This window comes from Abramis brama (genome assembly GCF_963993115.1).
Source record: "Abramis brama genome assembly, chromosome: 5".
Lineage (NCBI taxonomy): Eukaryota > Metazoa > Chordata > Actinopteri > Cypriniformes > Leuciscidae > Abramis > Abramis brama.
Window position 1 is genome coordinate 25,704,463 of NC_139967.1, and position 15,373 is coordinate 25,719,835.

Consider the following 15,373-nt stretch of genomic DNA (forward strand, 5'->3'; position numbering starts at 1 on the left):
AAAGAATATCTTTAGTAATGCTTATAAACTTTGGATGGGAAAAAAACACTGTAAATATTTGTAAGTGCAGCGGATGCTATGTTTATTGTGGAGACAGCTATGTGGAGGCTTTATTTAGAAACATTTATTACAAAATCTATTTCCACCTGCATAACAATGGGTGTAGAAGAATAACAAGACTGTCCTGTTCAAGTCCTGTCCCCAATATAGCCTCAAAAAAAAAAAAAAAGGTTTCTTTAGTAGGTTACATTTTTTTTCCATCTTTGCCCCACAGTTGGTGAAAAAGACTCCCAACAAGAATAACTAAAACACAAAGTAAAGAGAAGAATGCAAGGACGAACCTGAAGCCTGAGGAAGATCTGTGTGAACGGCTCCATTCTGACCAGATATGAGGCCACGATCATTGCAGAGGAGTAATGGGTGCCGTAATGATACGCCGGAGTCTCGCCTGTGAAGAAACAAAAACATGTTTAAAAAAGTTTGCATAATCAACACAACTCTCAGATCATTAGCAGGGGTCTTTGACTCACCATTAGGATCCTCCCAGTCTTTGAATCTTTTCTTGTACTGGATCAGTCTGTCATCTGTCTGTGCTCCCATTGGTTTGGATAAGTTTCGGAATGTCTTTGGATTGTTGAGGTCCAGTTCCTGTGAAATAATTAAACATCTTTAACTAGCTGAGGAAGATTTAAGCTCAGACTGCAGAAGAAAAAACACAAAACTGGTGCTAATGCCCCAACAGAATGCAAATGTACTGCAAACAGTGTGGCTCCCTGCATTTATTACAAGGAATGATCAAGGACATGTTTATACCTCAGAATCAAAGTCTGCCAGGATCCATGGAAAGACTGGATACTGCATCAGGTCATTGTATGACCTGCCGGCCAATGTGTTGAGATGCATAAGATATTGGAAATTACTAATTTCTCCTCTCTGCAAATAAAGAGCGTCTTTCATGAGCAACACTGCAAAAACAAAACAAACAGACAAAACATTTTAATGTGAAGATACCGCACCTCCCATCTTTGGGTCACTGACTTCTCTCCGACCAGCGTACTAAGAAGACCAGACCTATGAACAACACAAACACACACATATATAAATGTTTATTTGGTAAATAAACTCTAAATACACTTCATAATCTTATAATATGATGGTAACTTACCCTTGTTCCACACTAGTGTTGGGACGTTGCCCAGAGACAGATTCTGAGCTGTCGGCTAGTGAGGGAACAACTGCCAGGAACCTAGAAAACAAGATTTGGCTTTAACCGCCTTGAAAGTTTGGAAATATGTTATGATAATGCCTGCGTTCCACTAGCTGATTTTAAATTGTATGCTTTAGAAAACTCAAAGCCACAAAGCGCAATTGCTGATTGAAATCAGTGGTGACAGTGTAACCAAGCTTTTTTCTGAGGTTCTCCTACAATTAAACGACCAATAAAAAAAGATAATGAAGGCAGAACAGTCAGTTTATAGAATTTCCCACTGAAATACACTACCATTTCAAAGTTTTTTAAAAAGAGAGTAATACTTTTATTCCTTAAGGATATATTAAATTGAAAAATATTGACAGACATTTATAAAGAAATGTTATATAAGATTTCTGTTTCAAATAAACGCTGTTCATTTGAATTGTATATTTATCAATAGAAAAAAATATCTAAATTTTTTGTACAAGTTTCCATAAAAATATTAAGCAGCACAACTGTTTTCAACTTACAATTTTTGAAGGATCATGTGACACTGAAGACTAAAGTAATGTTGCTGAAAAATCATTCAATGGATAAATTATATTTTAAAATCTATTAAAATAGAAAACAATTATTTTAAATTGTAAAAAAAAAAAATGTTTTGTATATTATTGTATTGTATTTGTGATCAAATAAATGATGCCTCTGTGAGCATGAGAGATGTGTTTTAAAAAAAAGTCAAATACATTATCAACCCCAAAGTTTGGAAAGGTAGTATGCATTTCTCTCATTTTTTTAAATCAAGTCTCGAAAGGACAAAAAGACAAACACATTTACTGGGTAAAATCACTTCATGAACAGCATCTTAATATAGTCTATTACAGTTGTTTATGAATGTGCAGTGCACCTGTTCTAATAAAGTCAAACTTCACAATGAATTGCTGCCAAAATGGGGAGCTGCAGTGTGTGACAGGGAATTTGAGAGAAATGCCTGTGGAAGACATTTAGTTTGTCACCCCTTTCTATTCTTAATAGCCGAGTGTGACAACATCTGACAGGACAAGATAAGATTTAATCTAATATGATCAAAACCTGTGACATCCACATCTAAAATAGAGCTGTCGGCAAGTGGGCTGCTGCCTTAAGAGGCATGAGTGTTTTCAATACCTCTGATACACTTTGTTCCGGACTCCTTTTTGAAAAGCCAACAAATAATTTCTTCCATCCCCGGAAAACACTTCTACTGCCATGGGCTGTGAGGAAGACAGCATAATGTAACTTCATTATCAGCCTTAACATGAAAGCTGCCCAATGTTATCTGGGTTCAAGCAACGAATTAAGCCAAAAGGTTCATCTGCATACCTGAAGCAGGTAGCGACGTTTGTGCACCTCTCTGATGTCTTCGTAAGCAAAGATGCTGCAGCTTCGTTTCAGCTGACTCTTGCTCTGCCGGGCCCCTCGGGGGATGATAGGCTCATGCATACTGCAAATGTCACAAAAACAAAGTGCAAACACTAAAGCAGTGGTTCTCAACCAGGGTGCCTCAGCAAAGCTCCAAAGGGCCCACAGAATGACTAATATTAATAAAATTAATATAAACATGACAACAGAATTGAATGAATCGCAGGGTAGTTAATTTTTTTTATTTTGCTTTGTCATAATTACAGCAGGGATACTCAAATATATTATCCTATGTGGGAATGTTATGTTGGACAATGGGGGCCAGTCAAAAAGGTTGAGAAAAAAATGCACTAGATTATTAGAGACTATGTCAGAAAATATCTGAAAAGCAAGAAAAGTGTAAAAAATAAAAAAGGTTGTTTTTTTTCCAATAATGTTAAAATATATATATTATGTATAACTGTGTATATATATATATATATATATATAAAAAATAGTAATAAACAGAAAATCTGCATTTTGGGCCAGTAGGAAAGAATATTGAATTTGACCAGATTATCAGATACAAGTGAGTTTTTGTAATTATCTAAGAGCAGAAAAACAAACATAAAAACTCTTACTTTGCCGGGAGTGTCTCAATGTCTCTAATCTCTCTGGTGACAGTCATAGTGAAGCCGTCGATCACATAAAAATGCTCTTTCCCAAATAAGAGCAGTCCTTCACTGGTGTCCAGACCCTGAACCCGAGCACAGCGGTACATGTGCTGGATCTATCAGAACAAACATAGGAAACACATTCTCAGTACCATTCATATCAATCAATCCAAATTACACATGAAGTAAACTAACAACCTGACTAGTTTGAATTACTACTTCCCTTATACCAATGGGGGATAATCTGACAGCTACCGCAATTGTAATGATCAAAATAAAGCTTTATCCAAAGACTCAAATTTTCTAAGCAACAGAGACTGCCAGTAAAAACAAATCGCAGTTGTTTAGCAGTGTGTCTAGGATGTTGCGGAGGAAGAGGTGGAGCCGTGTAGTGCTGCAGACCTTCTCTCCCTCCTCCAGCAGACGGAGCAGCGTGGTGTTGTCGGTTTTCTGTTCCTCGTCCATAGCTCCTGACTCCAGCAACTCCTGCAGCTGGTCTTGACTGTCCTCATCAGCCCCATCTGCTGTGGAGCGGGACCGTTTCAAAGGGGCCTTCACCAAACCTATAACATAACACAGCACACTGAGTCAATTCATACAACACACAGTTTTAATAGATAGACAATCATATCATCCGACAGACAGTTTCTCCCATTCAATTTAAAGAGTCGGCAGAATTACCTTTTACTAACAAGTCAGTAGCAGTTGTACAGTATGTCAAGTCTTTTGAAAAAGGAGAAGAATTCACTGTATTGAAAACGGTACTTCTTTTCTATATGCTACATCATCGACAAGCAAAATGTATAATCAATAACTGTAAAACTCAATGTATACCAGTGAGCATTTAACTTCTGTAGTAGTTTCACAGTAACATATATTGACCTTTGACCCTTGCGATGGTGTCCTCTCCATGCTCAGGCTCCTGCTGTGTGGTCTCTCCCTCTGTGTTCTGCTCTATGGAGTGCTGGTACATCCCCGGGTTCCCTGACAGCAGCCGCATGTAATACTCCTTGCTGTCATAGCTGATCGCTCGGCGGTAGCGCACTGGTTTCTGGGAGGATTGAAATTTAACAAGAACTCTTTAATAGGATTAATTCACTTCTTTTGGACCTTGATGGAAAAACTTTATAATGAAAAATACGCTCTTGCAAGTCAGTGACAGCCAGAGGAATCCAGTCAGAGGCATGCAAACACACTTTGGGCTCGACACAGCCAAATGAGCATCACTCCTTAAGAAAATCCCACACTGACAATTCACATTTATTGTGTAATTTATATAGCGCACTGTTCATATTCATATAGCGCACTGTATATATTCACCCACAAAGGATAATTCAAGCATTTAAACATCTTTAGATCAGCAAGTTTTCAAGATTCAAATTCAGTCAAGTATCTGTATGCAAATCTAAAACAACTGATTTTGGGGAGAAAAACAATCTGCATGGACATGCTGTTTATCAACCTCCATAGAAATACAATTCAAGGAACTATAATTAAAGGTGAAGTATGTAATTTCTGCACAACTAGCAGCACCAAACAGAACTGCAATTTGTTTGTTTAAGCGGTCCAAATGGGCCACACGTAACAACACTGGCTCAACCAATGGAGAGAGTTTAGGGCGGGGCTACAGTATCTGTTTGCTGAACAATGGAAGTCTTTATTTCTGCAGTTCTGTTTGGTGCCAGTAATTACATAATTCAACATGAGTACCAATTATTAGTAAGTTGTAACAGCACTATGCAACATTCTTTTTTGAATATTGTTCAACTTCACAACACATACTATAATATGGATTAAAAAGGATTAGGAAACGAGGGAAGGAGCTGTCCTAAATCTATTTTCTTAGAGGTTTCTCTGTATATGAAATATATTCAACAGGAATGAAAGCAGAGAAAACATCTCCAACCATCATTTTAAAAGCTCTGCAGAGGCGTAAATCCACATACACCTCCCTGTCATGAGCCAGGCACATGTAGAAGGTCTGGGGGGACCTATTTTACAACTTAAGCATTCAGCAGCATTCAATGCAGTTGTTTGAGAGCATACAGCAAGACTGTAGTTTAGGCACACTTCAGTTTCTACCTGGACTGTTAAGTTAACCACAGCGGCCAGTAATGGCACCTGAGAGTGATTCTAAAAAGGGAAAAATGGGTTAAGGCAAGAGGAGCATATGAAAGCATTTAAGGGTCCTTATGTGCATTCATTACCATTATATGGCCAATGCTGCTAATTCAAGTTTGAGAGTTCACAAAAGATCCATTCAGAGCATATTATCAGCCATTAGTGCTATACACACGCTGACTTTCACTGAAACAAGTCTGTTGAATGTGCCTATAGTTCCAGTTAATGGGGTATAATAATATTAAACCTAACTGCATAAGATTATTTTCTATTTCGGGCAGTCATAATTACCTTCTTTTTAAGCAAATCTTGAAATCTTTGAAGATGACTATCTCTATCTAACTTTACTTAAATTCAGCACAAATCTGACTAAAAAATAAATAAGAAAAAATAGAATTAAATAATATTATTACATTATTATTAACTAATGGATGTGATTTTTAATGGACATAATTTTTAATGGATGTAATTTACAACCTGCATTTTAACCAAATGTAATAATACATGTAGCATATCGTCACTGCCTGGTGGACAGTATTTCATCATTTTAAAATTGTTTCATAAATCATTACTACTGGTTACCCTTTACGTCTGTCTGTGGGTTTTGCAAATATTTAACCAATGAAAAGTATTAAAAAGAGCTTGTGACTAAACCTAACTCTATTGGATTCTCAAACTGTAGGTCAAACCTCATAACTCCACCTCGCCTCTATCATAAATGAAGTGCAGAAAGCAGTTTGGACTGTCTCTGCTTGTTTGCTGTGCTAGAGTAAATAAAGAACTGGTTCTTTGAATAAGTACAGCGGGGTTTTTTTTACTCAAGAAACACTATACATATACACTATATTTATACATATACATACAGTACCAGTCAAAAGTTTGGAAACGTTACTATTTTTAATGTTTTTGAAAGAAGTCTCTTATGCTCATCAAGCCTGCAGTTAAAAAACAAAAAACAAAAACAGTAATATTATGAAATATTATTACAATTTAAAATAATGGTTCTCTTTTTTAATATATTTTAAAATGTAATTTATTTTTGTGATGCAAAGCTGAATTTTCATCAGCAAGTACTCCAGTCTTTGGTGTCTTATGATCCTTCAGAAATCATTCTAATATGATGATTTGATACTCAGTTATTATCAGTGATGGAAACAGTTGTGCTGTTTAATATATATTTTTTGGAATACTTTTTTCAGGATTCATTGATGAGTAAAACGTTAACAGCATTTATTTATAAAAACAGCATTTATTCAAAATAAAAACATTTCTAACAATATAAATCGTTACCATCACCTTTTATCAATTTAACGCATCCTTGTTGAATTAAAGTACTAATTTCTTTTAAAAAAAATAGTTATTGTTCCCAAACTTTTGAACGGTAGTGTATATTGTTACAAAAGATTTCTATTCTAAATAAATACAGTTCTTTTTAACTTTTTATTCATCAAATAATCCTGAAAAAAGTATCTCAGGTTATAAAAAAAAATATTAAGCAGCACAACTGTTTCCAACATTGATCATAAATCAGCATATTAGAATGATTTCTGAAGGATCATAAGACACCAAAGACTGGAGTACTTGCTGATGAAAATTCAGCTTTGCATCACAAAAATAAATTACATTTTAAAGTATATTAAAAAAGAGAACCATTATTTTAAATTGTAATAATATATCATAATATTACTGTTTTTTTTTTGTTTGCTTTTTTTTTTAACTGCAGGCTTGATGAGCATAAGAGACTTCTTTCAAAAACATTAAAAATAGTAACGTTTCCAAACTTTTGACTGGTACTGTATACACATACACATAGTGTATAAGTATATATATCTAGTATAGAAGGCTAATGTTTTATGTATTTGAGGAGTGGAGAAGAGTGTCTTAGTCTGGCATTTGTCATCAAGTCATTGCCAATACTGCCTTCAATAGCCTGTGTGTAGCTCTTCTTTTATAACATAAGATTTTGTCCAAATAACTGGTTCCCCACATAGCCACTGTAAACTTTATAATCTGTAATTTGATGAAAGCGTAAAGCAATGCACTTGCTACCTCAGATGCGGCCATTCTAATGATGGACAAAACACGCATGTCCTAAATTTTCTCTGGTCAAAAACCTTGTAACACCATTTGAGCTTAGTTTTGGTAAAATGTTAATAATTTTATAATATATAATAATAATAATAATAATAATAATAATATAATGACTTATGCAAATGTCTAACCATATATAAAGCCACAATATCAACTTTGACAACACAGTGATTAATTATTAAAAAAATAAACAAAATCCTGAAAAGTATCGTTTTTAAAGATACATGGTTTACACCCGACAGCGACGATATAGTATTGTCCCAAAACTTATCTGAGATAAAAAAACACTACAGGTACCTCATTAATTAAAAACTACAACAAAAAAGGGGTAAGAAGGGCATAAACTAACCTGAGTACTTGCGCTGGGCTCAGGATCAGGCACGTAGGGATAATGAATGTAGAACATGTCATTCCGAACCATTTTCTTCCTCATTCTACAGGGTCCCTCGGTCATGTCCAACTGAAACTTATCCAGATGGGAGCCAATAGGAGGCCCCCAGAGACCCCTTTCCCGAAGCAGCTCATATTCAATCCCTGCCCACTCATCCATCACATACTTCAGGGCATTCTGCTGCCTCTGTGAAGAAACAAATGCATATTTGGAACAAACATCTTTTTTTAATTTTGTTTTTATTAGTCATTCAATCAGGCTTGGGAAAACATTTATTTGACGACTACCCCATTTAAAACATTTAACCAATTATTATTGTTCTAAAAATAATCTATGCAACCTTTCTATATGTGTTTGAAATTGTGCAGGTTACCTCTTGATGCTCCTTGTACTGCATTGCTACCAAGTCCCGAACGACAGCAATGTGCGTGAACATCCACTGGAAGGTTTCCTGCGGACAGTCAAAACTAAATGTGAGTACAAACTGCCGGTGCAAGTCCGAAAGATCAGCTCATTTCCACATTTGTGAAAGTTGTTTAGTCAGCTACCTGTGCAGAAAGGTTGTTCTTGTTCATTCCACTTTCCTTCTTGCTGCGACGGGAGCCGGTCAGTTTGGACAGACCAAAGCCACTGCTGACTCGAGACAGTTTGGACTGATTCGCTGGGGCGACAGTCTCACCCCTGCTGATGCATTTCTTCTCATGGACTAGAAGGAAAACAGAAGTTGTTCAACACAGTAAGAGAAACACACAACAGATCGAGAAAAAAAATAAGCAGAGTGACAAAGATAGACACAGGAAAGAGTGTGAAAGCAACACGCTGATAAAATTGAACGAATCTGCACATGTGATGGAATTATAAAGTGAACATTTGAGCGTGTTTGACAGGACGTTTTCCTCACCCAGATGGCTCTGCCAGCTTTTAGCAGCAGGTTCCTCTAGAGCAGGTCGGGCGGTGGCGATGTCCACATGTCCTCTGTCATTGACAGGTAGAGACACTTTAAAAATGTCCTCCAGCATTTGTCGCTTACTGTGCATGAGCTCCGTCCACACACGATTCACTGCTTTGAGCAGCAACTGACGACCTAACACACACAAAACAAGAAGGACAGAATAAGCTAGATATTAATAATGGCTTTCATGAGGGTTTGTAAAATTGTTTAAGATATTAAACTCTATACTTTAATCCAGCACAGATTCCCCCCCCCTCCCAGAAATGTCAGAAAAAGAACAACCTTCGCTAACATCCTGGCTCTGGACGCTGTCCGACTCGTTCTCGGAAGGAACTGCAACATGCCAGGTGGTCATTCGGGCCTCCGCCTCCAGACCAAAGCCCTCCACACTACTGTAAAAGAACATGAAAGAGATCTGACCAGTGACTAGGCGATACAGCATACGATTTTCATACATTTAAATACACCAGGGTCTTTTGGCCAATGATTTATCAGTGCTATATCATGTGACACATTCATACTGTCAGTCAATAATATGAGTTTGAATGCCAAATCACAAACAGTACGAATAATGAACTATCATTTCAGCACATCAGACACTCAAAATCAAATCAGTTGAAGTTATTGATCTTCCTGCGTCAGCAGAGCTCAGAGGCTCAGAGTATCAGCACTGCACACTAATGTAATTCTGCTCATTGTCTCTGAGCTGCTCTCATTTCTCAGTCTCTCTGAAGCCAAACTTCTGAGTCAGCCTAGATGCAGAGCCATGACAACGTGAACCTCCCCCTCAAATCTCTCACAGTGACTCACAACAGAAAAGCAGAGAGCTGCACAATCACAAACAATCCTGAGACTGAGAAGAGCAATTATTCATTATTATTCATCTTAATGTATTTTATTATTTTTAATTATTTATTAAAAAAATTAATTCATTTTTAAATTAATTTACTTATTATTAACTAAATGTATTTACTTATTTTTCATATCTTATATCCAATGTCCATCAATCAAAATGTATTTATTTTTACTGCTCCTATATAGTTTATACATCTATCTAAATGTATGTGTTTGCTTCACAGCTTGCATATAAACACACTGTCTATTAATCTAGTACTATTTGTTTTTATTATTACATTTATTTTTGTCAGCACACATCTAACCATTTATCTGTTCATGTAAATTAATTTTGAATGAAACTTACAAAAGTCTGGATTTGAACCAGAGACTCCATGCATGTCAAGCGGAAACCATAGCACGAGAGACTAGTATTGTCCATCCATACGCTCTAAATTCATAAACCCTTGATTTCACATAAAGTGCCTAAAAACATCTTACGACCCCGTGTCTCTCTCACCTCCCCGTGTGCAGGTTGATCAAGCAGTGGGCCAGACAGGCCACAAACTCCTGGTCATGGTTGCCGGGTCCCAACACAAGGTTTCGGTTTACCGTCAGCACACGAAGTGAATCCAGCAGGGTGACCTGTTGCGGGACAGTCTTGTGTGGTCGTGAGAGCTGGTAAAGTATTGTTCGGTTCAGACAATGGTAGATTGAGTCCAGAGACAAACCCTGTGATCGGCGTTTAGACTGTTGAGAAAAAAAAACAGAAGAAAGGAGAAAAGGAGATCTGTTGAGAAACCACCACTAATGTAAATCACATAGGAATGCAACAAAAGTCTTGGAAATAAGAAGTGTAAAAGAGAGAGAGAAGAGAGAGAGACAGCATTGTCAAAATAACAGAAAGCTGTAATGTTTATAGACAAGGACAAAGACAAAGATTTCCTCAGCAGACATTCAAACTGATTAAGATTGACCAGAAGAATATCAGCTACAGTAGATGCAGGTAATACACTCGTTTATAGTCCATCTCTCGTCTAATATTCTGCTCTACATAATACAATAAGCTTCAATGAAGCAAAGTGACATTTTATAATTAGTAACGGAGGCTCGGGCTCAACTGTTACACTGTCAGCTTTAGATTTGAATCTGTAGCAGAAGGAAGTAGTTCCACACAAAACAGTTTTTAAAAGACACTGTTGTTGGTTCTTATTTTTTAAACACGTGGCATCAAAATGTTGTGCAAACGCAATATCACACTCGTAGCCGTGCAATATGGCTCTATATCAGCACGGCTGTGATTACCAACGGCCGATTGTGGGTCCTTTAGATTGTTTTTAAATGATTAAGGTAAGAGTTTTTGAGTCACTGCTACATAAAAGTATTCATTTATTTCAAGAAAATATTCTTATTGACCCCAAACTTTTGATAGTATATATATGAGACACGTCCATTAAAGTACTAATTTGTATGGAATGTACAATTTGGATCAAACAGCTAAATTCATGTGATTAGTTTTACGATCTCTTTATGATCTTTTTGAAGCGTCAAATCTTTTTGCATAACTGTCAATGGAGGGATAGAACTGGCACAGATTTTTATTAAAAATAACTTAATTTGCGTTCTGAAGATGAATGAAAGTCCTACGGGTTTGGAACGACACAAGGGTGAATAAATGATGACAGAATTTAAATTTTTGGGTGAACTATCCTTAGCCAAAAATGTTACAGCAAGACTGTGCCTTTGTATCACCTAATTTTGATAATTCCTTAGAGACATTTTGACAATGGGAACAAGCGTGCTTATTATGATGTAGGTGGTGTGAAAGCATAATTGGAGGTTAAACCCTAGTATGAGGTCACAGGACTGCGCTCACCTGGGTGACCAGCTGAACTATGAATTCCACCACTAGCTTGGACTCTTTATTGAACATGCCTTGCCACAGCTTATCCACCACACGCTGGGTGAAGTAGAAGACATTGTTGACCAGAATCTGGTAACTTCCTCCTGTCGTTATGGGTAATGATGCCTCCTCACCTGTTGGAGGAAAGACCCACAAACATGAAAGATTTGCAATAAAGAAATGGTTAATATAATTTTTACTTAGGGAACATTAGAACAAGGGGAAATGTGGTGGATGTCAGGGGTCACAGAAGTCACCATCAGCTTCAGGGGCACATTGGCAGCTAAACGAATAAAATGAAATATCTATTTTCACTTACATTCCAAATCCTGAATGTTTTTCTAACATGAAACAAACTAGACTTTTTTTCTTTTTGGGGGAATGAGGCTGTCGACCAAAAATGAGACAAAGAACTAATAAAGTACCATGAATGTAGTTTGTATGACACTTGAGCTATATTACAATTAGTGTTGTCAAAAGACCCGGTACTTCGGTACCAAGTCGGTACTAAAAAAATGTAAACGTCACGGTACCAAGTTTTCTTAAGAGTTTTCACTGAGCGCGTGCAGTTGCGCGTCCTCTTTATTAAAGCGCTGAGACATGGCGACCGGCGGTGCTGCTGATGTGGTGGCTGTAAATCCACTTGTTGATAAGAAAGGAGGAAAGAGACACTTATGGAAATATTTTGGATTAGGCTAATGTCACGTTGCCATAAGTGGCCGTTCACATAGTGCGTTTTTTGCAGATTCGTAATTCCAAATTTCTCATATTAGGAGCGACGCGGCGCGCTCGTTTTTCCCGTTTATATACTGTCTATGGTTTTTCCAGGAGCGCCTATGTTCATGTTTGCATAGCAACGACAGACGCCACGGGAGAGAAAGCGCTTGCGGAAAGGAGAAACTTGACGATCTCCGAATGCAACGTTATGTTACTGTACATGAGGAGAGTAAGATGGAAAGCTTGTAAAGATTAGTTCCATATAAATTCACGGATAATTTGTTGTTTTGTCGTTAGTGAAAATCAATATTGACCTTGTATTTGAAAAAAAATCCTCATATAAAAACAATAGGCCTACTAAAATTTAGAGTAAGTTCGTTCGCATTCGGAGATCGACTATTTTTGAAACGGTGCGAACTGCGCTCTCCATGATTTTATCGATTTCTAGCACTTTGGTACCGAAATTGGTACAGAGAACCGTGGATTTTCACTGGTATCGGTACCGAATACTGAAATTTTGGTACCGTGACAACACTAATTACAATCCTTCTGAAGCCATATGAGAAACATTAGAAACAGACTAAATTTAGATCATCACATCAATATCATATCATCCGTCATAGCTATAAAATCTAATTTGTGCTAGGTACATTCAAATATGGGCAGTGGTTCTCAACCAGCAGGCACAAGATGACTTAAGTATTTAAATTAATAAATAATTGTTAATAATTATAATAACATAACTCTAAATTTCAATGCTAAAAAGTCAGATAAAATTATTCTGGAATATTCTAGATTCTAGAAACTTCTGGAATCACAAAATGAATCATGGTTAATTAATTTAATATAACACTCCCAGTCTCTGTTATTAAAAAAGGGGCAACTAACCCAACAGAACATCTGCTGCAAGAAGCTGCTCCATCACACTGTCCAGGATGTAGGACTGAAACTCCTTCTGCTGGGTTCTGGTGGAGCGCTCTGGTGAGGCCTGAGGACAGAGAGCAAAGTTAGCGTTTCTGCCCAACAGATGGACACTCCCACGTTAGCTTCTAATAAGCAGCATGCAAAGTGCCACAACACGATACAAAATAAAGCCAAAAATGACATGCACTGAAATTCTGTAGCTTAACTGGCAACAAATAAACTGTGTACTTGTGATCGAGCAGATATCTGAGATGATCTTACCTCTAGCAGAAGATCAATGATGGGGGTTTGTTTGCTGGCAGGTGTCATGCACAGGTTGTCCATGATGAGGACCCTCATGAAGTCAAAGACGTACTTCTTGGCTGGGTGGTTGGTCAGGTAGGTTTTATTGCCTACATTACAGTATTCTGACTGGCTGCGGTTCATGCCTGTATCTGTCACAAAGGCTTTGAACTCTTCAGTTGGGGAGCTGGCTTCATCATCCAAATCAGTCACCTGAGGGAAAGTGCACTTTTCAGCTACACAATAACCTTTCAATTGTGCCTTGAACATCAAAAGGACAAATTCTCAAAGGCCTTAAGGTCCCAAAAGCCAGTTACAATGACAAAGCGCAAGAGCATACCATCTCAGAGTAGGGCCGTATATTGAAGGGGAAAACTGTCGCAGCAAGTGTACACAGGAAGTCTGGGCTGTGCCACATGGGTGCCAGATCTGGGATGTTGTGATAGAGGTAACGGAAAAACTGCATGAGAGTGATGGGATATTCTCTCAGCCAGGAACCCTCCTCCTCTGACTGCCAAGGCTGTGGGTTAGATAAAGAGAAATATCCAAAACTATGTCAGCTTACGCTATGAGCTTATTTTAAGGGCGTGGTCATGGGAATCAATTATTTTAACATAAACTATTTTACCATTTCCTAATTTTTTTACTTTGAGCATGTTTGTTATTAATTTCCCAATTCATCCAGAATTCTTCATCAGTTGTAGTATAAAACCTTTGATAAACTACCAACTGAAAACCACAACAATCATCACAATAACAACAGTTGCTCCTCGGACACATATTTCTTGGAGACTCACCAGATTGAGCATGCTGCGCAGCATGGCCAGGAGCAGGAACGCTGTTTCAGTGCACATGTTGTGAATGGAGCCCACCACTGTAGCGCTGGAGGCCGGGACGCCAAATATAAATGACCAGATAGAGTCCAGGTCAAACTGTGTGAGAAGATGGGATTATTCAATAATTACTGTTAAATATATATTATATAAATGATTCAATTGCATTAAATTATTATTAAATATAATTAAATAATAATTATTAATTTCAAAAGTAAAAGCATGAACAGTGGTGACATTACAGTGCTCTATCACAGAGAAAACATGTGCAGATGGTTAACATTTATATTAAGCATGCATGATTAAATGGATGATAAAGTGAAAATTTCAATTAGTAAACTATATATAGTAAAGATCTGAGGTTAAATTTGTAAATAAACGGTTTTAGGAATTTGATGTGAAATTATTTCAGATTCTGCAATATTTCTGGGTCATTAATGATCAGAGAAAATTGGTGACATGATCATGTGTACAAAAGATTAAAAAAAGGAAAATACTGTTAATTTTTCAGTTCAATGTTTTAACACAAATTGCAAATAATACACTCAAATGTAGATAATACAAATAATGAAAAAAATGTATGAAGTGAAATTATAAATTTGAAAAATAGAAGCGTTTTAGTAGTGGTCTCAGACGTGTGAAATATGGATTGTGATCCACACTCACACTCGCACATATATAAATGTTTATGTGGTAAATAAACTCTAAATACACTTCATAATCTTATAATATGATGGTAACATATGTATGAAGACATTATTTGATTAGTAGGGAAAAAAAGGTTTGCATACTGACATGTACCTGCAGGCTGTCAGGCAGCTCTGTGATTGGCTGCTGGAGGAAGAGGGCCATGAGCATGAAGTAAATCTCTGGAACGTTGGTGTGTTTGGGCAGTAGAGTTTGCAACACGGGGAATCCTGGGAAATGGCAGGCATCTCGGTTGATCTCACGAAGAGTCGACCTGCCCCCTGCATTGCGGCCCACATTAAAACCTGAAAGGAGATAAGAGTAAAATAAATGGCCCACAAATTATGTTATAATACTTTATTGTTCTTATTATTATTGTTATCAAATATCAT

At 37.1% G+C, this 15,373-nt stretch overlaps 1 protein-coding gene across 2 annotated transcripts in view; it reads right to left on the minus strand.

Moving 5' to 3' along the window:
* The window catches only part of wdfy3 (WD repeat and FYVE domain containing 3), a 75,221-nt gene that overhangs the window by 11,740 nt on the left and 48,108 nt on the right, over positions 1-15,373 (minus strand). The window contains exons 31-52 of one of the 2 annotated variants that reach the window (XM_084113693.1): positions 15,090-15,286; positions 14,259-14,393; positions 13,802-13,981; positions 13,441-13,674; positions 13,144-13,243; positions 11,512-11,672; positions 10,156-10,385; positions 9,084-9,193; positions 8,751-8,933; positions 8,398-8,555; positions 8,223-8,300; positions 7,808-8,035; positions 4,129-4,297; positions 3,649-3,809; positions 3,214-3,362; positions 2,555-2,675; positions 2,360-2,445; positions 1,166-1,246; positions 1,017-1,071; positions 814-933; positions 531-648; positions 342-448 (exon numbers count right to left, since the gene is read on the minus strand). In XM_084113693.1, the coding sequence (XP_083969819.1) occupies positions 342-448; positions 531-648; positions 814-933; positions 1,017-1,071; positions 1,166-1,246; positions 2,360-2,445; positions 2,555-2,675; positions 3,214-3,362; positions 3,649-3,809; positions 4,129-4,297; positions 7,808-8,035; positions 8,223-8,300; positions 8,398-8,555; positions 8,751-8,933; positions 9,084-9,193; positions 10,156-10,385; positions 11,512-11,672; positions 13,144-13,243; positions 13,441-13,674; positions 13,802-13,981; positions 14,259-14,393; positions 15,090-15,286 (3,161 nt within the window). The remainder of the gene's footprint in view (positions 1-341; positions 449-530; positions 649-813; positions 934-1,016; positions 1,072-1,165; positions 1,247-2,359; positions 2,446-2,554; positions 2,676-3,213; positions 3,363-3,648; positions 3,810-4,128; positions 4,298-7,807; positions 8,036-8,222; positions 8,301-8,397; positions 8,556-8,750; positions 8,934-9,083; positions 9,194-10,155; positions 10,386-11,511; positions 11,673-13,143; positions 13,244-13,440; positions 13,675-13,801; positions 13,982-14,258; positions 14,394-15,089; positions 15,287-15,373) is intronic. The other variant, XM_084113692.1, reaches the window with a different exon arrangement.